General features: G+C 37.5%; 3 protein-coding genes across 5 annotated transcripts; all 3 read left to right on the top strand.

Annotated features, from left to right (window-relative positions):
* Window positions 1-638: 638 nt before the first annotated feature.
* paqr7a (progestin and adipoQ receptor family member VII, a) lies at window positions 639-7,822 on the top strand. The gene is made up of 2 exons (XM_079828474.1): window positions 639-828; window positions 4,123-7,822. Exon 2 carries the CDS (start codon window positions 4,218-4,220, stop codon window positions 5,304-5,306), a length of 1,089 nt encoding a protein of 362 aa, XP_079684600.1. The 5' UTR covers window positions 639-828; window positions 4,123-4,217; the 3' UTR covers window positions 5,307-7,822.
* A 4,477-nt stretch (window positions 7,823-12,299) lies between these two features.
* Window positions 12,300-17,500, top strand: sh3bgrl3 (SH3 domain binding glutamate-rich protein like 3). The gene is made up of 3 exons (XM_079828473.1): window positions 12,300-12,526; window positions 14,140-14,307; window positions 15,450-17,500. The coding sequence occupies exons 1-3, from the start codon at window positions 12,482-12,484 to the stop codon at window positions 15,513-15,515; spliced, it is 279 nt and encodes a 92-aa protein (XP_079684599.1). The 5' UTR covers window positions 12,300-12,481; the 3' UTR covers window positions 15,516-17,500.
* Window positions 17,501-18,065: 565 nt separating this feature from the next.
* Window positions 18,066-24,797, top strand: trnau1apa (tRNA selenocysteine 1 associated protein 1a). Of its 3 annotated transcripts, none has more exons than XM_079829633.1 (9): window positions 18,066-18,256; window positions 20,675-20,772; window positions 20,977-21,076; window positions 21,205-21,257; window positions 22,588-22,719; window positions 22,805-22,924; window positions 23,719-23,890; window positions 24,084-24,111; window positions 24,273-24,797. In XM_079829633.1, exons 1-9 carry the CDS (start codon window positions 18,206-18,208, stop codon window positions 24,449-24,451), a joined length of 933 nt encoding a protein of 310 aa, XP_079685759.1. In that variant the 5' UTR covers window positions 18,066-18,205; the 3' UTR covers window positions 24,452-24,797. The 3 variants fall into 3 exon arrangements, with proteins under 3 accessions (XP_079685759.1, XP_079685761.1, XP_079685760.1); XM_079829635.1 differs by having other exon boundaries at window positions 18,072-18,113; window positions 24,273-24,794; XM_079829634.1 differs by having other exon boundaries at window positions 18,072-18,122; window positions 24,273-24,794.
* Window positions 24,798-25,379: the final 582 nt, after the last annotated feature.

Here is a 25,379-nt window from a genome sequence, read left to right as displayed (position 1 = left end):
AATATGAGGACATCTGAAATGTCTGGTTCACAATATTTTTGGGGTCTCTCCGTTGATGTAATGGTTTTTATATTGTATACCCCTTACCCCCCATAATGTATAACCCTACCCCAATAGCCTATACCTATCACACAAAACTTTCAGCATTTTTACATTTTCAAAAAAAAAAAAAAAAAAACTCATTCTGTATGATTTATAAGCTTATTGAAAACGTAATTTTCCTGGAAATGTCATTATGTTGAATGTTTGTAGGCCTATACCTACTATATGACAAGACCGGACAGTGCAAGACAAGACTTGCCATTAGGATATTCCTTTTTGCTTGTTCTTAATGGGACCATTTTCTTTTAGGTTCAATGCCATATAGGTCTACTGCAAATACAAACTCTTCTATTTAAAGGATTTGTGGGGTCTTATGGGTCTTTAAAGTTGCTAAAATGTCCCTACCTGACATATTACTCGAGAAATCACACCTGTGACGGTAAAACAAAAATCTAGGCTGAATTTGAAGTGATCTTCTGAAGAGACAGGCCCACATAAGAGAAAATCTGCATTAAGCAACAATCTAATCAGTCGTGTTTCTTGGTTTTTAACATGTCATCAAAACACGCTTCAGCACGTTTCGTGATTATCGCAGCAATGTGACGAAATATGTTCTCTTTGACTGACTGAGTTTTTTTTTATTGCGTCCCTTGCTCGCATTGCCGCCGACTCAAAAGGCGTGGCTAGTGAGAAACATATGAGGAAGAGAACAGTCAGTAGCATATCCAGTCAGTTTCCACTCGGAAATTATTTGCGGTGCCAGATTTGCGGAAGACACCCGAGAAGGTAAATGCAGAGACATCCCTGTGGTTTTCTATTCTGTGTTCGTTTTAGGAGCTGGGCTGTGGCGCATCTCCTGTGGTTGTTTGATACAAAATTACGATTACAATCTTCTTGATGAACTCTCGTATGAAACGAGTTGTGTCTTAGATTTCATTTGATTATAATTTATAACACATAAAGTAGCCTTTAACGCCGCATGTGACAGTAAGTTCGGCCTCTTGTTCACGCATGGATGAAATGCTGGCACATTTACTGGTATCAACATGTTTTTCAAGAACCAATGAGTGTATGAAGAACGGTTTCCATCAATATGAAGAGGCATTTTAACTTTGTCGACTACCTGTTGCTAATGCCTAGAAAATGGCATGGCATATGTCTTTTCTAATGGTTAGTTATATGGAAATCATCATTTACTCACCCTCAAATGCGTTTTATTATTTAGGAACACTTTACAATAAGATCCCTGAAAGGATCTCCTCTTTGGGATTTTAAGGATTTAAGACCATGACTCTGTGGACTGATTATTTATTGGCAGCGGATATTTACACTAAGTGCAAATAGCAATAGATGCTATTTACACCAAGTATAAATAGCACCAAGTGTAAATAGCAACTAGAATCTATTTACACTAAGTGAAAATAAAATTTTCTTAGCGATAGATGATATTTACTCTAAGTGCAAATAGCTGTAGATGCTATTTACTAAGTGAAATAGCATCCTAAGTGAAAATAGTGATATATTCTATTTACACCATGTAAAAATAGTTATTTGCAATATGTGTAAATAGTATTTAGATGCTATTTATACTTTATTTTGACAGATACGTACTATTTGTACCTCAGTATTGTTGTACATAAACAGGATGCAATAATAACATTGAGTGTAAATTATTGTATTTATAAAAATTATTAAATGGATGCCGCCTTAATGGGGCAATAAAAGCCCTCCCTACACCTACCCCAATAAATGCTTATATTATTATTAAACATTTCGTTAGGCACTTTATTTCCACATTTAGAACATTTTCTTATTTTTTATTGAAAGTAAATGCCTTTCCGATGTGATTTGTGATGAGAAAAGGGATTAGAGCGAGCTCTGCAAAAGGCAGATTCGAACCCAGGTCAATCGTGTCAAATCCAAGATCCTTTCACAAGTTCGTTTACCCATATACTCTTTAGCTGATAAGGTTTTAAGCGTATTTGGCTTGCTGTCCGCGGTGGAGGGGCTCGAGGAAGCCGCTTCCACTCAAGCTTAGATTTACCCCCCAGGGACTACTAGTGCTAGGAAGAAGAGAAAGGTAAACATAAATGTAAGTAGGTGGAGTTGGGGAGGTGGAGGGATGCAAACGACTGATGCCTGAAGGAGGTAGGAGGCTGCTTATATGCTTAGCAGTTGATTGAAAGATTAGATGGGTTCACTCCTCCCGAATTTGCATTTGTGTACGTTGCTAATTGAAAGATTACATGGGTTCACTCCTCCCGAAATTATTTTTTGAACTTCATTAAGCCTTGCGCTTTACTGAATGCACCACTGAAGATGTTGAAATATGAGCGTTTTTTATGTTGTTTGGCCCAAACAGGCATTGTTAGGCGGAGCTAGTGTGAATAGCACTTGCCAACACCCTGGGCACGCTATGGCACGCTACTTGCACTTGGTGTAAATAGACACTCCATTATTTATTTAAATTTTGCCTTGATTGCCATTTTCTTTTAGGTTAAATGCTATTTACTGCAAATCACAGACTCTATTTAAATAATTTTATGGGGTCTTAAAAGTTGTTACATTACTATACATAAAATGTCCACTCCACACATGAGGTATTATGAACTAGTATTTATTAATGGCTTATTGTTGTTTCATGATAATGCATGAGTGCATAACTAATATAAATTAATTGAATCTTATTGTAAAGTGTGTTAGGCCTATGCTTTTTTACTTCCTTCAGTGGAACTTCAGTTTTCCATACAGATAACTCTATATAGCCTATTGAGAAGGAGTAAACTTCAAAAAATAAAGTTGTCGTGCTATATTAGAACAAGTTTTCTGAAGTGTGTGTGTGTGTGTGTGTGTGTGTGTGTGTGTGTGAAAAGGTTTTCAGTGAATAACAATTTTTTGTCATACCCAAATCAATGTGCTATCTTTTTTATGTGGTATATGTGGTATCCTTTTTGGAGCTTATGGTTTTATTTCATGGAAAGTTTAGCCTAACCATTCAGCTAAACCTCCTCTTTGGTTTGAACAACTTGAGGGTGAGCAAAAGGCAGCATTTTCAGTTTTGGATGAACTTGAAGTACAGATAAATAAACTCTAGCTTTTAACTGTAAAGTCACTCTAAAGTTACTCTGAACAGTTATGCAGGTGACTTAAATTAGATGTTTCCATTCACCAAACACCTCAGCTCTTCAACTACAGAAACTGGGAAGGATGTGGTGTGGTTTCGCGTGTGTCTTTGTATTTTGTAATGTATTTGGTCTTGGTGTACTATATATGCAGGCTGCAGCTGCAGAGCAACTATGGACATACTATACTGCCATTAGATACACAGACATGCTTCTATAAGCATGTAAGATATGCTGCTGCTGGATGAATAATATAAATCCCATAGCAAATCTAGACATGTGGAGCTGGGGGTGGTGGAGGATTTTAGAGGACCAGCAGGCACTGAACCACACTATTTAAATGCTGAACAAGCCATCTCATTGACTGCAGAGCCAGCAGAGTGCCATGTATTAAATAATGCGATTGCTAACAGATTGCATGTAAAGGACCAAGTTTCATGACAACTATATACAGTATGGCAGTTATAAAAAAATCTTTGAATGAAGAAAGTGTAAAGCTTGGTTAGTTCACATTAGTGGTTAGTTGGGCTGCAGAAACAGCCCTAATCCTTAGGTATCCCTAAATTTGATTGTATATTAATCAGGTGATCTTAATTGAGAGACTGCTGGAATATTGCACTTTAAAAAATATTTTGTCACTGCAGTTTAAATGAACTGCAAAATGTTACATTGTAATCTAGAATTATGATCAAAAATGTTATTGAAGATGTTATTCTTATTGGTCAGTTGATTTTAAGCCAATTCTGTCATGTTTTTCTTATCACATTGCAATCTCGTGCTCTCGTATTTCATACGAACACAGCTGACACCATCTTGTGTTTCTGTTATACTTAACTTCAGTATTAATAGTTCTGTAATATTGTAGTGTTTATATTTCTGTCAGAACACTTGTTTTGAACACTGTAATGGTGTAAATATTTTTTCCCTTCACATATATTTTTCTTTATTGATTTCCCAGATACGCCAGTGTGTCGTCAGTTTTGGCCTGGACTATTGTGTGGCTGTCAGTATCTGGAATGTAAATTTCTATTCTCCTGTACTCCAGAGATTACCATGGCAACAATCGTTATGGAGCAGTTTGGCCGACTCTTCATTAATCTGCAGCAGGTGAGGCGAGTTCCCCAGTTGCTCTCCGAGGCCCTGCCTTCCAAGGCCGTCACCCTGTGTGACACAGAGGTGCCCCAATTTTTCCGTGAGCGCTACATTTACTCTGGCTACCGGGTTCTCCACCAGAACTGGCGCTACTATTTCCTGTCGCTCTTACAGCAGCACAACGAAACTATAAATGTTTGGACGCACCTAGTCGGAGCACTAGTGGTCCTCATGAAAACTGCCCAGTTCACGGAGACCATAGATTTCATGAACGATCCTCATTCCTGGCCACTTCTCATCCTTCTGTTGTCGTCAACAATCTACATGACCTTTAGCGCCGTGGCCCACCTGTTGGCGGGAAAATCGGAACTCTGCCATTATGCCTTCTTTTACCTGGATTATGTAGGTGTGTCGTTGTATCAGTATGGAAGTGCAGTGGCACACTACTACTATGCTATTGAAGAAAGTTGGCATGCACATGTCCGAGGATTTTTCATGTCTATTGCTAGCTTCTTGTGTTGCTTGTCTTGCTTTGGCTGCTGTTACGGGAAGTATCGCAATTTCAGCCTTCCTCCATGGGTTCGTAAAGTAGGCCAAGTGGTGCCTTCCGCCGTAGCTTACAGTTGGGATACCAGTCCTGTGTTCCATCGTTTTATCATCTGGTTTCCTTCCTGGGTGAGAGGCGATTCCAGAAGCAGTCCTGCTCTGCCCTTTCACTTTGGCCAAGTGGCGTTCTTTCTTTCCAGTGCTTTTTTCTTCACTCAGCCTGTTCCCGAGCGCTGGTTCCCAGGTCACTGTGACTTCTTAGGTCAGGGTCATCAAGTATTTCATGTGCTGCTTGCTCTGTGTACAATCTGCCAGATCCACGCTTCATTTTTGGACTACCTCAACCGCAGAGACCTCTATGTAAATCTCCATTCTGATGGCGAGGCATCGTTCTTTGTTTCGCTCTATATTTTAACATTTGTCACCTCTGCTCTAATAGCCTTGTACATGCTGGGGAAAGTAAAAAGATTGATTGGCTGCAGGGGAAAATTAAGTAAAGAATAGGAATAGTTAGGACTAGAATAGGTCATGATGGAAACAAGGGCATTTTCTAATTTGACCTTTGCATAGTTCCTAGAACTAATGGCGGAAGTACCTAGATTTAAGCGTGTTCACACTGCAAGAACGATTTTGGTTCTAGGAACTCCCTTTTGGGAAACTAATTTAACTCCTACTTCAGAGTAGGGTCTAACCCAGCGCTATAGGAACTACCAGTGACCTAAGTGTACGCTGATTGGCCGAACACCAGCACCCGCCATTTAAAAAAAAGCAGTGTACACGCACAGATTATATTTCAGAAACTAACTCTATGAACATGGAAAACGGTGATAGATGGACCTCTCAACCTTTACGCTAAAGAGAAAATCCAACGCAAATTTGAGGGTAGGCCTAGAGGAACCACCTTGGTGGCTAATTCCTAAAACTAAGTTAATAGAACTACCCAGTGCGAAAGCCCTTATATAGCCATGAGATAACATTAATTCTGTATATTCCTGGATCAATACTCTTGTTGATCCTGTAACAACATTCCTATCAACGATTTTAGCAATAGGCAAAGTGTTACAGTTAGGGATCAGGTTATGACTATGTTTGTCTTACAGATGTGCTGTTCAAGGACTGAACCTTGAGCAAATACGCAATGTTGGTGATAAGGCAGGGGTGTCCAATCCTGCTTCTGTCCTGTAAAGTTTAGCTTCAACCCCAATTAAACGCACTAGAACAGGCTAATAAAGGTTTTACTCGGCATATTAGACACTTCCGGGCAGGTGTGTTGGGTCAAGTTGGAGCTAAACTCTGCAGGACAGTGGCCCTCCAGGAGCAGGTTTGGACACCCCTGTTCACCCCAATTCACAATGCACCGACCAATGCCAAACAACGCGGACAATCACCAGATTATAGCATGTCGCTTCTCTGATGTTCTACGACCTGACAAACAACAATTGAAAATGTTCATTCGGCGAAAACAAAGGGGACAGGGGTTACACTGATCTGACAAAACCCGAGAAAGTGCATCTTTTGGTGCAGTGTGAATTGGCCTTTAATATTCTTGAATGTATTTTGAATTAAGTGTTTATGTTGAAGGGATATTTCACCCAAAATGTTAAATTCTGTCATTTTTCATCCTCATGTGGTTCTAAACCTGTACGGATTTCTGGCTTTCTTCTGTGAAGCAAAATATTTTGATTACCATGAACGTTGGTAACCGAACTGGTTTGGTGACAAGTGACTTCCATTTCACGCAAAAAAAGTAAGTCGTACAGGTTTGGAATAACATGAGGGTGAGTAAACAATGACAGAATTTAAATTTTTTGACGAACTAACCCTTTAATAATGATTTTTTGATGAACCTTCTATTACACACCAGCCAGCAAGTAAACACAAATGAAGCCAGCATACAGTATTTAAAGAGAATATATTAGTATTTGTTACAATTGTAGACTTCAGTTGGATTTGCCTAAGGCCAGGGAGATCATAACAATTTTTTTTTTTTTCCAGGTTGGTTGATCTTTTCTATATTACATTAAGGTGTTTTGATGCCTGAGGTAGGCCTATGTAGATTCTAAATGCGAGATTTTGAGTGCTGTCTTTTTTTTAAACAACAGAAAATAATGTTAATATATCAGTCATCATTATCGGGTAGTATAAAAATAACAATCTGTCTACATTTTTATATCAGTGATTTTTATATTTTTCTACAGTGCAGGTCCTATACAGATTGACAGTATTCCCAATGCATTCCCAATGCACTGTTGTGCCTTAATGAGCATTTTAGATGAACCTCAGTGATTCTTATCACACGTCTGTAGAAGATACAGTAGCACTGTATTATTGAGATTGAGCTTGTATATGCTTTGAATGGCCAGTGTGCCAATTTTCTTTATAGCATTATTGCACTTACTGGTCCCTTATGTTATTGCACTTAAGTCAAACAAACCAGTGCCTATATTGCAGCATAAACCAGTGTACTTTATCTGGATGTTAAAGGGAAAGCAAAAAAGAAACACATTTGTGCGTTTTGTAAAAGGGACAGTGATTTGGCTGTCCTGATTGGGATCCTTAATTAAAGCACTATATAACGTTCTACTGTGTAAACTGCCTACTACTGTTTTAACCAGAGGTGTAAAGAGTACCTGAAAGTACAGATACCTTATACAGCAAAAAAGAGACTATTACAAGATACAAGTCACCAATTCCAATATGATTTGAGAGTAAAAATCCTAGGCCTGGTTTCACAAACAGGGCTTAGATTAAGCCAGGATTAGGCCTTTTAAGGACATTTAAGTAGATTTTATAAATGTGACTTAGAAAAAAAAAACATTACTGGTGTGCATTTTAAAACAAAACAATAGCACTGACATATCTTAAAATATGTCAGTGCAAATTGCTTTCAGTTAAAACAGCTAAAACATGCATTTTAGTCTGGGACTAGTTTAAGCCTTGTGTGTGAAACTGGGAGCTAGAGTATTTTACTCATACTGAATGCAGGCAGCTCAAAGATGAACTAGTCCTGAATCCCTGTGAAAAACAAGAAAAAGTTGATTTATGAAGAGAGAAATATGTTTATTTTCTAAAATCAAAATAAAACTGAACACATCAAAATTGCAATGAATCAAGGTCGATGCAACAGCTTCTTAAAAGTCTACAAACACTCAATTCTGAGTTAAAGGGTTAGTTCACCCAAAAATGAAAATGATGTCATTAATGACTCACCCTCATGTCGTTCCACACCCGTAAGATCTCCGTTCATCTTCGGAACACAGTTTAAGATATTTTAGATTTAGTCCGAGAGCTTTCTGTTCCTCCATTGAAAATGTATGTACGGTATACTGTCCATGTCCAGAAAGGTAATAAAAACATCATCAAAGTAGTCCATGTGACTTCAGTGGGTTAGTTGGAATTGTTTGAAGCATCGAATTAATGTAAGACGCTGGTGACGTGCAGCGTGCGTCTCCCTCAGACTGTAAACGAAGCTCGAGCGGATAACACGTCACCAGATAACACGTCAGCATCACTGCAGAGTCGTGAACGTGAATTGACAACAGACCCGGAAGGGAAGACAATGCTGAATAAAGTCGTAGTTTTTGTTATTTTTGGACCAAAATGTATTTTCGATGCTTCAAACAATTCTAACTAACCCACTGAAGTCACATGGACTACTTTGATGATGTTTTTATTACCTTTCTGGACATGGACAGTATACCGTACATACATTTTCAATGGAGGGACAGAAAGCTCTCGGACTAAATCTAAAATATCTTAAACTGTGTTCCGAAGATGAACGGAGGTCTTACGGGTGTGGAACGACATGAGGGTGAGTCATTAATGACATCATTTTCATTTTTGGGTGAACTAACCCTTTAAGCTCAAGTGCTCAAAAAGGGAATAAGTAAACCAACATCCTTCAAAAAGGTCTCTTCAATATAACAGGTAAAATGAAATGGTGAAAGTCTTCTTGCTCTGGACACGCACTGGACACTGGTGTTGGCCTCATCACCGGCTGCAGGCATGTCCTCATATCATATATGAAACACCTGCGTTTCCTCACCTGCTAATGCACTCGCGTAAAGTAGCCTACTAGATTGGGTATGGGGCAAAACGCACAAGATGTAGTATCTTCAATGCCCTGTAGATGGCGATATCACTTCTTTTGTAGTAGAAATAAACTTCTGCAGAAAAAATGTGTTGCCATGCAAAATGTAATGACTAATAATGAGTAACTGTATTACTCATCACAAAAGTATTGGAGTAGCCTAAAGAGTATATTTCTTCAAAAATGTAGTCATTTAAACTTTTTTTTATGAAAATAATTAAAAAATGAATACAATCAAAATAAAACAGTAATTAAATATAAAATAAAAAAAACCCTGCTTGTCGTGTGACCATTATCATATTTCAAGAACTGTGAACATGAAAATGTGCTGTTAAATTATTGAATTACTATTAAATTACAGAATTATTTGAGAAGCTTTGCACTGTAAAAAAGGGGCCCGATGTATTGTGTTAATGTGAGGAAATTGTCCATTGTTTTTTGCACCAGTGTTTTACCAGTATATTGTATTACACATTGTGTTGTGTTTTAGGGTTAAAGGAAATTTAAACTTAATGGGACATGTTAGTCAGAAAATTACAGATTATTTTTCTTCCTTACAGTTTGGTATACTCTTTTGTTGTTACGGTTTTAAAAAGTATATTATGAAACCATGCACATTTTACATAGTTGTATGCTACATGCGTATTGTTAACCCATTTATCACAAGTTCTGTATGTGCGTTCATCTGTGTATTTTCCAAACTCTTTGGGCCTGTCTAGCATATTTTATGAAAGAAAGGCCACCTTGTTTGGGGATGGTAATGTGGTTTGATTAAACATTCAAAGTGATGCTGTACTGCCCTCTTGTGTTTTCTTTTGAATGGTCAGCACAAAAAAGGTTTTGTTAGCGTAAAGGTCAGAAAACGAGCAGATCTATGCAGAACTTGAAAGCCCCATGTGGACTCTGAAACAGGAAACCGTTGACAGTTTCCTGGAAAATTTCTGCATGGCTGCATTTGGATTGGCGCAAACTCTCCACTGCAAACACACTGATAAACTTTATCTGAGGGAGGAACTTCCTCTTTTAGAATAATTACTTTGTGTATTTGAGTCATTGTACAACTGTGGTGGGATTTGCATCAAATTATTTTCAAAAATGAAACAAAGTCACACATTAAACCAAATGTTCATGAATTAATTGGTCTTATTTTTTATTTTTTACTACATTTCATACAAGGCCATTCTATACATCTGCAAGCTGCTTGCCTACAGCAGTCGTTATTTACCTTGCTTAACTTAACTTACTTATAGTGTATTTTTGACAGATTATATATAGGAATTTTCTAGTTTAGTAGACAGAGAGAACATAAACCAACTCCTGAAATCAAACCTAATCTGATACTTTATCTCTGGGGAACTTTTAGTGAACTATCAACAAAAGATGTTTAGAAAAAGGACTCTTTGTAAACTCAGTTCTTGTTATTAAGGCCCTTCTCTGCCATTGAATACAGAGGAATTTTTAAGCTACCACTGACAGGTGAAGTGAATAATGCTGCCTTCACGTGCTATTGGAAATTTGATCATTCTGACTTCTGAAGTCGTGATTACAAGCTCATTGCATTCAAGTTTCAAAATGTGAGGGCGTTCATGTGCATTTTTTAGGAAACTCGTATTTACGATAATTCCGAGAGCACGTGAAGGCAGCATTACACTAATTATCATCACGGCACCTGTTAGTGGGTGGGATATATTAGGCAGCAAGTGAACATTTTGTCCTCAAAGTTGATGTGTTAGAAGCAGGAAAAATGGGTTTGACTAGGGCCACATTTTGATGGCTAGATGACTGGGTCAGAGCATCTGTAAAAACTGTAGCTCTTGTGGGGTGTTCCCAGTCTGCAGTGATCACTATCTATCAAAAGTGGTCCAAGGAAGGAACAGTGGTGAACCGAGGACAGGGCCAAGGCTCATTAATGCACCGTGTGGTCCGATCAAAACAGACAAGCTACTGTAACTCAAATTGCTGTAACAGAAGTTAATGCTGGTTCTGATAGAATGTTGTCAAAACACATGGCACCAGGATGCACTATGGGAAGAAGGCAAGCCGACGGAGGCAGTGTGATGCTTTGGGTAATGTTCTGCTGGGAAACCTTGGGTCCTGCCATCCATGTGGATGTTACTTTGGCACGTACCACCTAAGCATTGTTGTGGACCAGGCTGTGCCCTCTTTCAGCAGGATAATGCACCCTGCCACAAAGCAAAAATGGTTCAGGAATGGTTTGAGGAGCACAACAATGAGTTTGCGGAGTTGACTTAACCTCCAAATTCCCCAGATATTAATCCAATTGAGCATCTGTGGGATGTGCTGAACAAACAAGACCGATCCATGGAGGCCTCACCTCGCAATTTATAGGACTTAAAGGATCTGCTGCTAACATCTTGGTGCCAGATACCACAGCACACCTTCAGGGGTCTAGTGGAGTCCATGCCTCGATGGGTCAGGGCTGTTTTGGCAGCAAAAGGGTGACCAACACAATATTAGGAAGATGGTCATAATGTTATGCCTGATCTGTGTACAGTATGTGTGTATGATTGGGTATTTGTATGTGTATTTATTTATGAGTGGTTTAGTTATTTACTTGTGAGTGGTCTTAACCGGACTTCAGTATATTTCAAAGACAGTCTTCATTACATAAAACAAACAATTATGTCAAAAGAAGTTGATGTTGATGTTTCTACAAATATCTAGTTTTCAAGAATCATTTGTTTACAAAAATTATGGTAAATGAGTTGTCTATTTAATTTTTTTAAAAACTGACAAAACTTATAAAATATAAGATGTGATATAAAAGAGGAGACTTCAACTTGTCCTGACGAGTTCACATCCATTATGACGGAGATCTTTTGTTTATGAAATTAGAATGAAATTATATTAATAAGGGGGAGGGTATTATAGTGACAGTGACATACATAACTTAAAAGTCTTTACATAAAAACCATTGAAATATAACAGAATATATTGTAAATACAATTGTACATATTACGCTCTCCAAAAAGTATTTAATCACTAATTACTTTCTAAATCCTATATCAATCTCGACTAGTTAAGTGATTCAAGGATAGACGAAACGGCTCTTTTAATTCATTCAAATAAATAATATAAAATTACATAAATTATTCTTATTAACTGACCAAAGTATTACAAATGTGAGAATGATACATAAAACATGCATTTTAAAGTTAGACTTTACATTTTGATGTTAATTCCACTATTGTATTATATATAATTGTTCTACAGCCTATACACAGTATCTAGTTGAATTAGATCAGAAATAACTGTAATTAAATTACAGAAGTAGCTAATCCCTTTACCTTTTCAAGGGAAAAGTCTAATTAAATTACGCTTATTAAATAGGTACCATAAGTACCTTTTTTTCCACTATAAAGAACCTTTTGTGCAATGGAAAGGCCACACATATTCAAGAGGAAGACAAAATGAGACTGAATTTCCTTTTGTGGAAATAAGGCGCTGTCTCTTTAAATGAGTGAATAGCGTGTGTCAGTGCTGATCGGTGGTGATACGGCGACTGTAGAGCAAGAGAACGGGAACTGATCGCCTCCAGAAACACAAAGGGACATTACGATTCACAACGATGGGCGTCAAACTGTATTATACCACCGTCACTGCATCAAGAGAGGTGAGAATAAACCTGTGGCAATGTGAACTCCGACAGTAAGCGTTGCATCCGATGAAGACAGAGTTAAATACATTTTAAATGGAGGATTAGGCTGCTAGACACACCCAACTGCTCCGTTAACATTCATATAGCCACATTTAAACGCTATCGCGACATAAACGACTATCATATATGTCTATCTAAGACATTATTGCAGCATTCAAACCTTTTAAGTGATTGCAAAACATTGTTATTTGTAGATTGTGGATGTTGAGAGAATGATGTGCAATGCATTGAGAGCGGAAGTCATGTCTGTCTCTGTGTCGAATGTAGTTGGGCTCTCACTAATGGTGCATGAAGTGCAACCTTTATAAACAGTTTGTTTTGCACGAGCGCCCATTAGATATTGCTCGTAAATAAAAGAGTCCGCTTTACATACTGAACACGTAATTATGGCAAATCAGATTGAAAAGAGGCATTCCTGAGCTTTTGCAAGCTACAGTTGCATTGCTGCTTTGTTTGTTGAGTCTGCACATCTGTTATGAATAAAGAAAAAATCTGTTAGGATTTACGGATAATTTTGCTGCGTTTCTATAATCACTGGCCTGCGAATCACGTGAAAAGCAGAAAATATTGAAAGTGTACTCTGTCATTTTTTGCTTATTAAAGTCTTACAAATTATTAAAATAGCTGCACTTTGTTAGTACAATTATTTAGTCTACATGGAGTGGGTTGCCCCTCATGTTGGGATCACATGACCAGCCATGTCAGGCAAATTACTTGCATGTTACATTTTTACATGCAAGATACTACTACTACTAATAATAACAACACAATTAATATGTTAGCAGCTCCGGCATGATGGCCAGAGGAGAACTGGCACCCCGACTGAGCCTGGTTTCTCCCAAGGTTTATTTTTCTCCATTATGCCCCTGATGGAGTTTCGGTTCCTTGCCACTGTCGCCTTTCGCTTGGCTTACTCAGTTGGGGACACAACATTTTCAACTAAATATTCAAATACATTTTCAACTAAATTACTGATACACATTAAATCCACTAATCGTATTTTTCCATTTTAACGTAGGTTAATGTTTCATTTTTAACCAGCGAATTGCCTAAGGTGTGGTTTCTGCAGACACTTCCTGAATACAGCTTTGTCACATAGTGTTTCATTATTAATCATCAACGCAGAATTTTATAAACCACTGGCAGTTAAAAGCAAAGTACACTTTTTCTACGCCTATTCATGCAATGTATGATTCGATTTGGTTGGTAAAAAGACCGGATGAGAAGTGTTTTTACTGGACCATTTTAACACATTTCCTGAAATGGTAAGGTAAATTAACTTCCCCAATAATGTTCTCACCGGATCATGTGACTTTTCAGAAAGTTGCATTCACATTTTTATTTACATTTTTTGAAGATACACTTGCATTCTGTTAGACACAATTCTTTTGTAATTTGTTCTCTTGAAGCCATCCTTGAATCTTGAGCTAAATTTGAATAATTGTAGTGGTGGCTTGAAAAATGCAAATAAGACAACCGCCTGGTTCAGTTATTCAACAAAAGAGGCTCAGGAAAGACACCGTACAGTTATTTACTGCTTGACTATGACAATTCTCCTTGTTTCTCAGGTCAAGTCTCAGCAGGCGGAGGTTATGCGCATTCTGGACAGTAAGAGCATCAAGTATGAGTTGATTGACATCTCGGTGGGCAGTGGAGTCCGGGATGAGATGAGGAGTAAATCAGGCAACCCCACAGCGATCCCACCTCAGATATTCAATGAAGACCAGTACTGTGGGGTAAGGAGGACTGGCAACGGGGTATTTTATGGTCTGAATATAGGACTTGAAAGGAATAGTTCCCTAAAAATCAAAAAAAATTCTGTCATAATTTCCTCACCCTCTGGTCATTCCGAAACCTTATCAACTGAGGAGCGTCTTTGAACAATATTTTGGAAAATTTCTCCCATATTAAAATAACTGGGAACTGGAAACAGAAGTACCATTAAAACTAGTCCATACTAGTCTTATGATATGAAACCATATGAAAATTAATTCAAAACTAATTTACTGAAATTCTGCCAGTGAACACAAACTTGAATCAAATTTAGAATTGTAATTTTTAGATGAACTATTCCTTTAATGATGTCTTTTTAATGTAGTTTATTTAATGGTATCGTCCACCCAAAAATGTAATTCTGTCATCCTTTACTCACCCTCATCTTCTTCCAAACCTGAACCCAAAAGAAGATATTTTGAAGAATGTTGATTACCAAATAGTTTCAATAGGAACCAAAACTATTTAGTTTTTCTAAAGAGTTCTTTAAAACGTCTTATTTTATGATGTACCGAAGAAAGAAAGTCTTAAATGTTTGGAACAACATAAGAGTATCCCTTTAAATATAATTTATTCATTTTATACAATAGGTCTTATTGAGAATGAAATGTAATTCAATAAATAAAATGTGACCACAAAACCAGTCATAAGTCGCACGGGTATATTTGTGACCAACAATACATTGTATGGGTCAAAATTATCGATTTTTCTTTTATCCCCAAAATCATTAGGATATTAAGTAAAGATAATGTTCCATTAAGATATTTTGTAAATGTCCTGGTGTAAATATATCAAAAACTTATTAGTAGTAGTAATACGCATTGCTAAGGACTTCATTTGGACAACTTTAAAGGTAAATCTTTTGCACCCTCAGATTCCAGATTTTCAAATAGTTGTTTTTCGGCCAAATATTGTCCTAACAAACCATACATCAATGGAAAGCTTATTTATTCAGCTTTCAGATGGTGTATAATAAATTGACCCTTATGACTGGTTTTGTGGTCCAGGGTCACAAATTAATATTTGTATTTATTTATTTTTTATCAGATTGATTTAGCTTCAGAACTACATATATATTTATGCTGTGTGTGTCTCTTTCTTTCAGAACTACGAGATGTTTTCTGAGGCAGTGGAGGCAGACACAGTGGAACAGTTTCTGAAGATTGCATGAGAGCCAAACCTGGTAGCATCCAACATCCTCTTCCCTTCCCTGGTCCATGTCCACATTCCCAAAGGGAGGCCTGCCTGTTCCCCTCTGCTCCGCTGGCGGTGCCTACCTTATGTCTCAATGCCATGCCACATGCCAAAAAGAATCAACAGAAAAGCACATACTCACTCTGTACCACAATGATATTAACCCTCAATCTGAGACACGGTCGCTCATTTACTCCTTTGTGCTTTTGTTTTGATGATCTTGTTTATTTCCTGTCTTGTGTCCTCTTTGGTTCCGACACTTAAATGCCACTAATTTGTCTTATCTTATTTGGATCAGAGCGCTTGGACGTGTAGTAATTAGGTCAACTAACCTGGGCAGCAACCCCATGTTTATTCCAGATTGAACTAATCCACAGTTCAAGAAATACAAGGATCATTTTGGGTCCAGTAAATGAATCAGTTTGCATCTATAGTACTGATAAGTCATTCGGAAATGGTTAACTATTCGTGGGCTGATATCTTATTGTGTTGGTACCTTAAAAACACACGCCCTAATTTCCAACATGATGTGAACTAGCTTATTGGATTCTATGTTAAGCACACTGCTTTGCTTTAGCAGTGCCACAGGTATCCGCTCAGATTTCCATTTAACATTCCCAAATTCAGTGACTGAAAAACGTTCCATTGCGTTAAACTGTGCCAATACATTTCTGTATGAATGTGTTTTTGCATATTCCTCTAACCTCTGACATAGAGAACTTGAGCTGTGGGTACAAACATTGGTCCAGAGTCTGAAATATCGAAGAATCTTAAAATCTTTTTACAGCAAAAAGGATGAATCTCACGATAAACTGTCTTGGTTATAAGAAGTCATATATATATATATGCACACATCATTTTTTTTTTTTGCATTTTGATATTACTTACATCAAAGTTAAACACAATTATTTTGAATTTATTGAATATCGTTTTATCAACAGATTGTTTTCGTCCAAATTATTTTATCCAAATCAGTGATGATTTTAATGACTAATACATTTAATAAATACACATACCATTGTGTTTAAATTAAAATAATTTACATTCATCGTTTTTTGAATTTCGATAATGATAATTGTGCTAAATTGCAGTGAAAATAATGTCACAATGGAAGAAAAAAAATAGGCTTAATTTAGTCAAATATAATTTCCTTTTGATTTTTTTCAGTGAAATATGACCCAGACACATTCTTTCCTGAGATTCAACGCTACTAGCAGAAAAATGAATAACGAGAAAAGCAGACCTAACTCCAACACATTCCTGTCATACCGCAGAATTCCATCTCATTTTATACTGGTAATGCACTAAATATTGATGTTTCTGTGATCAGCAATGCAAACCTTCCCTGAGTTTTTAATTAGCTCAGTACTTAAGCTGCAACCACGAAATTCATCATCTAGTAGCCGCATCAGTCCATACCGCATAGTTCACATGTACATACTATTCCATCAAGTGTCTATCAATTGAGTTCATTGGAGGTTGTAGCATTGACATTTCCAGCAAGTTAGGCTCTAGCGTGTTATGTTGGTCATACTGGTACTTAATTTATACTTTATACTTGGCACAGTCTTACAACCCTGATGCGAGTCGTGGTCCCACGTCTTAAGCGTTTATTTCATCTTGCATCTGTAATGTCTGCAGCTTCCAGTTAGTGTTAGTCATATTTACAGTATATGCCACTATTGTTCTTTGCAGGCAAGATTGAGAATGTGGGACCTGCTCGCACAGACAGCTGGCTCATAAAATGATTGTGAATCTTCCTCTGTCGTTATTGTTTGTAACGATTTCTTGTGGTCTCTTTGTGCTGTACCGCTTTGCTTTTGGACCAACGCCCTTTTTGGCCAAAATAAAAGAATGATCATTAGGGAATGAAATGCTGTTGTCTTCCAAGAAGATGGTGAAATTGTGATGTATGGGTCAAATAAAAGTGCAACAAAAAACAAAAATTCTATTTATTTTTTCATATTGCTGGCTTTTTTTTACATTTATTTATTTGTCAGACACTCTTATCTAAAACTGCAGCAAAACCAATTTTCATAATTAGAAACATGTTCATGGTAATCACATTAACTTGCAGTGTTTGTGTCAGTCTGATATATTCCTCATAGATATTTATGCAAGGAGAGAAAACACATTATGGAATAATCATTATCAGTTTGTTTTAAATATAAAGTGAATATACAGTTGGGACCAAAACGAACGCTTTTTAGGTTGTATTTTTTAAATTGTAAAACAATTTCTAGGGCACTAATAGAATAAGCACATTTTAGGCATTGATCAGGTGAACTCTGTCACAGGTTCTTGCTTCCACTTCAATCCTTTTAAAACCATGCATGATCATCAGAATTGCACACAGTCTACCAGCAGTGCTCAGTGTTGTGTAGTGTATGTACGGTAAAGACTGACTTTAAAGAGTCTTATACTACTGCCCTCTACATTATTTGCTTGTACTTGCATATAATCTTTGAACCTGAGCCTGAAGGGAGGATATTGACACATGATCAGGGAGCTGCAGTTAATTATTCATCCCCACTATCAGCTCTGCACTCTCACTACAAGTCGCCTGAGTAGGACCGTAAGAATGGTTAGATTCACATAAATATTTGTGGATATTAAATGTAACTTTGTGATATTAAATCTGCTACAAAATATGACAATATGTCTTAAATGGAGCAATGTTTATATATAATCTATCAACATGAAAGATGCAACATCCAGGTAAACATTTATCCAAAGCTGCATTGCCTATGTGTGGCTTCAAATTAGGTGTCAAATGTAAACTCTTAAAACTTAGCCGCTTTTGGTTTAATTTCAACATTTTCTTAAAAGGTTCTTTCTTCTGCTTGACTGCTTAAAATTTAAAGTTGAACTTTACAGGCCCTTTATTATTTTTTTTAAGATTGGAAAATCCTTATTTACCAGTATGTTTTGATCCAAAGAACCAACTAGTAGCTAGTAGCCCTGGAAGGGGGATCTGAATTTAAAATGAAAGCGATGTCTGACGCCCTCATGTGGTTCTGAAAGGGAACAAAACCCCTTCCCACCGGCAACTTAGTGTGAATGAAATAACCATCCAATAGCCTATATGCAAAGTTGCAAAGAGAGAGATTAAGGAATAGGGAAATTTAAAACGGAAATATAATCACATACTTCTGCTTGACATTGTCACAAATGATTGTTTTATTTAGAGGTGGTTTTATACACTGATCAGGCATAACATTATCCTAATATTGTTTGGTTCCCCTTTTTGCTGCCAAAACAGCCCTGACCCATTCGAGGCATGGACTCCACTAGACCCCCGAAGGTGTGCTTTGATACCTGGCACCAAGTCCGGTAAGTTGCAAGGTGGGGCCTCCATGGATCGGACTTGTTTGTTTAGCACATCCCACAGATGCTCGACTGGATTGAGATCTGGGGAATTTGGAGGCCAAGTCAACGCCTCAAACCATTCCTGAACCATTTTTGCTTTGTGGCAGGGCGCATTATCCTGCTGAAAGTGGCCACAGCCACCAGGGAATACCATTTCCATGAAAGGGTGAACGTGGTCTGCAACAATGCTTAGGTTGGTGGTACGTGTCAAAGTTCCACATGGATGGCAGGACACAAGGTTTCCCAGCAGAACAATGACCAAAGCATCACACTGCCTCTGCCGACTGCCATCTTGCCTTCTTCCCATAGTGCATCCATAGTGCCATGTGTTCCCCAGGTAAGTGACGCATGCACATGCACCCGGCCATCCAAGTGATGTAAAAGAAAACGTGATTCATCAGACCAGGCCACTTTCTTCCATTGCTCCGTGGTCCAGTTCTGATGCTCTGAAAGCACTGTTGGTGCTTTCAGCGATGGACAGGGGTCTGCATGGGCACCCTGTATGGTCTGCGGCTAAACAAGCCCCATACACAACAAACTGCGATGCACTATGTATTCTGACACCTTTCTATCAGAACCAGCATTAACTTCTTGAGCAATTTGAGCTACAGTAGCTCATCTGTTTGATCTGACCACACAGGCCAGCCTTCGCTCCCCATGTGCATCAATGAGCCTTGGCCACCCATGACCCTGTCTCCGGTTCACCACTGTTCCTTCCTTGGACCACTTTTGATAGATACTGACCACTGCAGACCGGGAACGCCCCACAAGAGCTGCAGTTTTGGAGATGTTCCGACCCAGACGTCTAGCCATCACAATTTGGACCTTGTCAAACTCGCTAAAATCCTTACGCTTGCCCATTTTTCCTGCTTCTAACACATCAAACATTGAGGACAAAATGTTCACTTTCTACCTAATATATCCCACCAACTAGGATCCTTTTTTATTGTTATTTTAAATACCCCCATATAACTGTGCATATAAATGTGTGCAAATTTGCAAAGGAAAAAGAGGTGCGGTATTTGTAGATTCTGCAATGCCCACCGACAAAGATGAGGTGCTCTGTCCTCTGTTTACAAGGTCCTGTTGAGCTGAGGGTCAATTTTCCTGAATAAGATGGCAGCCTCATGTAGAGTTGTAATACATTCATCACAATAGAACTTAAAAAATGTCCTCAAGCTTTTAGCACCATTCAAAGGGACTCATGGATGGACATAATGGGGATGAAAGCAGTGTCAGACCCGGCTGCAGTCTTGCTTTCAATTCGAGAAATACAGAGCACATACACTTCATTGCCATAATCCAGGTAGCCTACACCCTCCAAAGTCTAGATTGAATATTTTAATAATTTTAATAGAAAATGACAGTTCACACTCACAGTAAACAATATACTGATGGGTCAGTGCTGGTTCTCGCTTCTAGATGGCGCTGTCGGACAACATGATTTCATTATAAACATCTGCACGTGCTGTGAGTCTCTCAACCTGGTTTTACTTGACAAAACAATCAAAAAGAAGCGGCTGTTTGGAGTAAATAAATTAATAATTCGACGGTAATGTAAACACACTTTACAAAAAATAGCAATAGGAAGAGCAAAATCTTGAATGAACACACGAACGCAAAATGAACAGCCTCTGGATGGGCAATGTGAGTTCTGCAAACATAAACAACTCTCTCTATATACATGCTTGTTTATAATTTGTACACAGACGAGAACGTGACACTAAAAGTATCAGGCTGTAAAGTTTGTGGTGTCTGTGTTGATAGCTGGAGTCCTACATGGATGAAGAGTTCATACACAGAGCTTTTGCTCAAATGGGAGAAACAGTGTTGACTGTCAGACTGATCCGAGACAAAATAACAGGGTGAAGATCTATCTATCTATCTATCTATCTATCTATCTATCTATCTATCTATCTATCTATCTATCTATCTATCTATCTATCTATCTATCTATCTATCTATCTATCTATCTATCTATCTATCTATCTATCTATCTATCTATCTATCTATCTATCTATCCATCTATCCATCTATCTATCATGTCAGGATGTTGTTGATCTCTTCAGGAAAACGGCAGGATATGGCTTTGTGGAGCTGATAGATGAGACATCAGTAGAGAGATGCCTCCGCAAAGTGAATGGAAAACCTTTACCTGGTGCCACTCCTGTAATCCTTCACAATTTACTCCATGTGTGATGACATGTTCATATGTAAAAATATGAGACTGCAGAACATTTACAATAAAATGTTAGACTGTTCTATGATAACCTTAAATTATAATGCAATCTTTACAGCCAAAGAGGTTCAAGTTGAGTCGTACCACTTACGGGAAACATGGTGAAAGCTGGTAAGAAATGCATTTTCTTTCTTGACTACCGTACCGTAGACTACCGTTGCTACTATGTTTTGAAATATCTTTTGAAATGATTTGTGCAATATAGTGCTGCAAGCAACTAACTGTTCAAAGAACATCCTGTGTGGACTGAAAGAAGTGAAGCTTGGAGGAAAATATATCATTTACAGACTCTGTTTGTGGAGGATGAATATAGAATAGCGTTTAACACAATCAGCTTCAATACAATCGGAATTCTTAATTTTACAATTAACAGTAATTCTGTTCAAATCTGACATGCAGCTTCCTAAAGCTTTCAGCTCAGGTTTAATTTTAGTAAATTTTTGTACTGTTTTGCTTTTTTATTATTTGCAAATTCAAGGCAAAATAATTGATTATATAATGATTTTATCATCCCTGAAGTATCTTGAGGTTTAGTAATTTACAGTTGCAGAAATATCGCAGCCAGTCAGGGATTATCAGAATGGTCTTGTGCAGGCAGGAAGTGGTCAACAGAATACACAGATCAGGCATAACATGAGGCATCGCAGTTTGTTGCGTACGGGGCTGCATAACCGCAGACCAGTCAGGGTGCCCATGCTGACCCCTGTCCACCTCCAAAAGCACCAACAGTGGGCACGTGAGCATCAGAACTGGACCACGGAGCAATGGAAGAAGGTGGCCTGGTCCGATGAATCACATTTTCTTTTACATCACGTGGATGGCCGGGTGCATGTGCATCGCTTACCTGGGGAACACATGGCACCAGGATGCACTATGGGAAGAAGGCAAGCCGGCGGAGGCAGTGTGATGCTTTTGGCAATGTTCTGCTGGGAAACCTTGGGTTCTGCCATCCATGTGGATGTTACTTTGACACGTACTTCATGGAAACAGTATTCTCTGGTAGCTGTGGCCTCTTTCAGTAGGATAATGTGCTCTGCCACAAAGCAAAAATGGTTCAGGAATGGTTTGAGGTGTTGACTTGGCCTCCAAATCCCCAGATCTCAATCCAATCGAGCATCTGTGGGATGTGCTGAACAAACAAGTCCGATCCATGGAGGCCCCACCTTGCAACTTACCGGACTTAAAGGATCTGCTGCTAACATCTTGGTGCCAGAAACCACAGCACACACTCATGGGTCTAGTGGACTCTATGGCAATTTTCGAAGCAATGTCATAATGTTATGCCTGATCGGTGTATATCCACGGATGAAAATAGAGTTCAGAAAATGAAGTGAAATTTAATGAACTGCTATAGATGTGGTAACTGAAGAACGTAATGCTATTCTTGAACGAACCGTTAAAACAGATGTTCTCAGCACTGTCTTACTGCTGTTCCCTACAGCTCTACTTACTCCCTCTTCGTGTCGGAACTCACCCCAGACGTGGATGATGGCATGTTGTATGAGTTCTTTAATTTTCATTTTCCATCCTGCTGCAGTGGGAAGGTAGTTCTGGACAGCAGTGGATACTCAAAGTGAGACCTGATAGATAAGTTCCTGTCAAATGTTTTCCTCTTCATTTCCTTACATTTCGTTCTGCTGATTCCTGTTGTTTTGTAGGTGCTGTGGCTTTGTGAGTTTTGAAAGTGAGAGAGAGCAGAGACGAGCTTTGGCCGAACTGCAGGGTGCTTCTGGACTCGGGAAGAAACATTTACGCCTCAGTATGGCTGCTAATAAACTGTGAGTATTTGTTATGATAGGAAATTATGGGATGAGGTTGCATTTGTTTTTCTTTGTTTATCTGCACACAAATGGTTCTAATAAAAATACACTATCATTCAAAAATTTGGCTTCAGTAAGAATTTTTTTGTTGTTGTTGAAAATAATACATTTATTCAGCAAGGACACATGAAATTCCTCAAATCTGACAGTTAAGACATTTATAATGTTGCAAAATACTTCAAATAAATGCCGTTGTTTTGAACTTTCCACAAAAATATCTATTTTCAATATTGATAATAGTAAGATATAATTTTTGAGCATCAAATCAGTATTTTAGAATAATTTCTAAAGGATCATGTAACATTGAAGACTGGAGTAATGATGCTGAAAATTCATCATAGGAGTAAAATACAATATATTATTAATATTATTATTAGCATAATACATTGACAAATATATTACAACAGGTATTTTAAATTTGAACAATATTTCACAATATTACTGTCTTTACTGTATTTTTTTATCAAATAAATGCAGCCTTGTGAACGTAAGACTTTATAAGACCTTAAAAAATTCATACCGAGTCCGACCCCAAACTTTTGAACAGTATTATGAAAAGAAGCATTACTCAGTGTAAAGTGTATTGGGTATAAGTGTATAAAGGTATTGTTAATGTCCGTAGCAAAAGTGACTTATCTTCCAACTGCCATCGTTTATTAAGTTAGGGTTTTGATCAAATCCCAAACCTTACTGCATAAACAATGCTGTTATCACAAAAAAGTTGACTTTAATGTTTCTAATCCCTCCACTAGGAAGAAGAAAGAGTCGCCTGAGAACCAAAATTGGCAATTCCATGCAGACAGCTACAATATCCATAACTCATATCTGAACCAGTACTATTACCCACAGTACTCTAGCCATTTGTCTACATGTGACTGGAACTATGATTACAACTACTTAAATCCTTCCCAAAACATCCTACAGGTAAATGTGATTTTATTTGTGCACAATTTTTCAGGAAATGCCAAATGTGCCTGAACCAATCAGTGACATTTTATTAATAGCAAATTGAATTCTATTCATATTACTGTCAGCAGTGCTTGTTTATCAGATGGTATGTTATATTTAGTATTTTGTTAGCCTTAGTGTCTAATAAAAACTTTTTTTTAAATCACAGGGTGAAGAGATGGAAGATGACCTAGAGTGTACGTTTTTATTTACATATTGGGCATGTTACTTTGAGCTCAATATTCCACAAAATTAATTGTAACCTGGTGTCATTAAAATGACACTTTATACTATATTAAAGCCTTGATTTCACCACATGGGGTGTCTTACACTTGCATATTGTTTCTCTGTGTTGCAGATCCAGACTCTGAGATAAATGTGATGGAGGCAAATGAGATATTTATGGACCAGAGTGAGGAACTTTACAGTGCTCTGATGGGTTGTTTCTTCCAGCCTCCTGAATCATGGGACGGGGTCACTTGTAGTGTTACATGTTACCTACCAGAACCAATTTATCAACATGAAGATATGGACTGAGTATACAGTATACTCTTGTTTGTTCACATTTACTGTTTGTTTGTTTATATTACAAATAATCTGTTATTAAGGTGACTGAGAATGAAGATGAATTAAAATTAATAACTTTAGTTGATTTTTTTTTTTTTTTTTTTTAAAGAATGCAGCTTATGCAGTACTGGATGTGATGTATCATGTCACGGTAGAAGTATATAAATGAAATGAATTCAGGTTTGTTTGTTTTGCCATGTTCCTTTGGTTGGAAGTGTACAATAAACAGTAATTTTTGTCAAGTAAATAACTCAAATTAAGTGTTGTTTTAAACATCAATGCCTTCTTTTTCCATTAAACGATGGTTTAAAGCATTACATAGTTTTATCCATCTTGCTTTATGCATGTAATGAATCCAAATAAATCCAATAATAACCCAATAGAGGTTCGAAAGTTTGGTAAAAAATGCAAATACTTAAAGGTTGATAAAATATCAATGATAAAGTATTAGTGGTAATTAATGATAGAAAATTAAATGAAATAAGAAAGTCGTATATACATTTGAAGAGATTGAGAAAGAGAGTTGTGCATATTTTTTTTTTCTTTTTCTCAACTATTTACAGTTTATTTGTTTAACCCTCATCCTTCCTTCGGGTCATTATGACCCGAAACTTTTTTTTTTTTTTTTTATTGAGTGTTCATCGGAGTGGTCCAAGCCTCTATGACTTTTGTTGCACTTGAACCACAAATACACAAATTCAAACTAAAATGCTGAAACTATTATAAAATATTTTATAATGTCTACATGTGTATCTGAATGTATTTTGAACAAACTGACATTAAGACCCAGAGGAACAGCTCATTTGCTCCATATAGAGCTATAAGGCCATTTAGTGGCATGAAATATCATGTTATAGACCTATTATTATTTTTCCACAAGAGGTCGGCAAAGACACCC

Source organism: Gobio gobio, assembly GCF_949357685.1.
Source record: "Gobio gobio genome assembly, chromosome: 11".
In the NCBI taxonomy this organism is placed as follows: Eukaryota; Metazoa; Chordata; class Actinopteri; order Cypriniformes; family Gobionidae; genus Gobio; species Gobio gobio.
Note: the sequence above shows the minus strand (reverse complement) of the source record. Positions and strands in the feature narration are given on the sequence as shown.

Bases quoted from the DNA above. Each gene is read 5' to 3' on its own strand.
- paqr7a (XM_079828474.1), top strand. From the start codon at position 4,218: ATGGCAACAATCGTTATGGAGCAGTTTGGCCGACTCTTCATTAATCTG.
- sh3bgrl3 (XM_079828473.1), top strand. From the start codon at position 12,482: ATGGGCGTCAAACTGTATTATACCACCGTCACTGCATCAAGAGAG. The intron at 12,527-14,139 runs GTGAGAATAAAC...CTTGTTTCTCAG, and splicing joins CCGTCACTGCATCAAGAGAG to GTCAAGTCTCAGCAGGCGGA. The intron at 14,308-15,449 runs GTAAGGAGGACT...TCTTTCTTTCAG, and splicing joins ATGAAGACCAGTACTGTGGG to AACTACGAGATGTTTTCTGA.
- trnau1apa (XM_079829633.1), top strand. From the start codon at position 18,206: ATGGAGCAATGTTTATATATAATCTATCAACATGAAAGATGCAACATC. The intron at 22,925-23,718 runs GTGAGTATTTGT...TCCCTCCACTAG, and splicing joins AGTATGGCTGCTAATAAACT to GAAGAAGAAAGAGTCGCCTG. The intron at 24,112-24,272 runs GTACGTTTTTAT...TCTGTGTTGCAG, and splicing joins GATGGAAGATGACCTAGAGT to ATCCAGACTCTGAGATAAAT.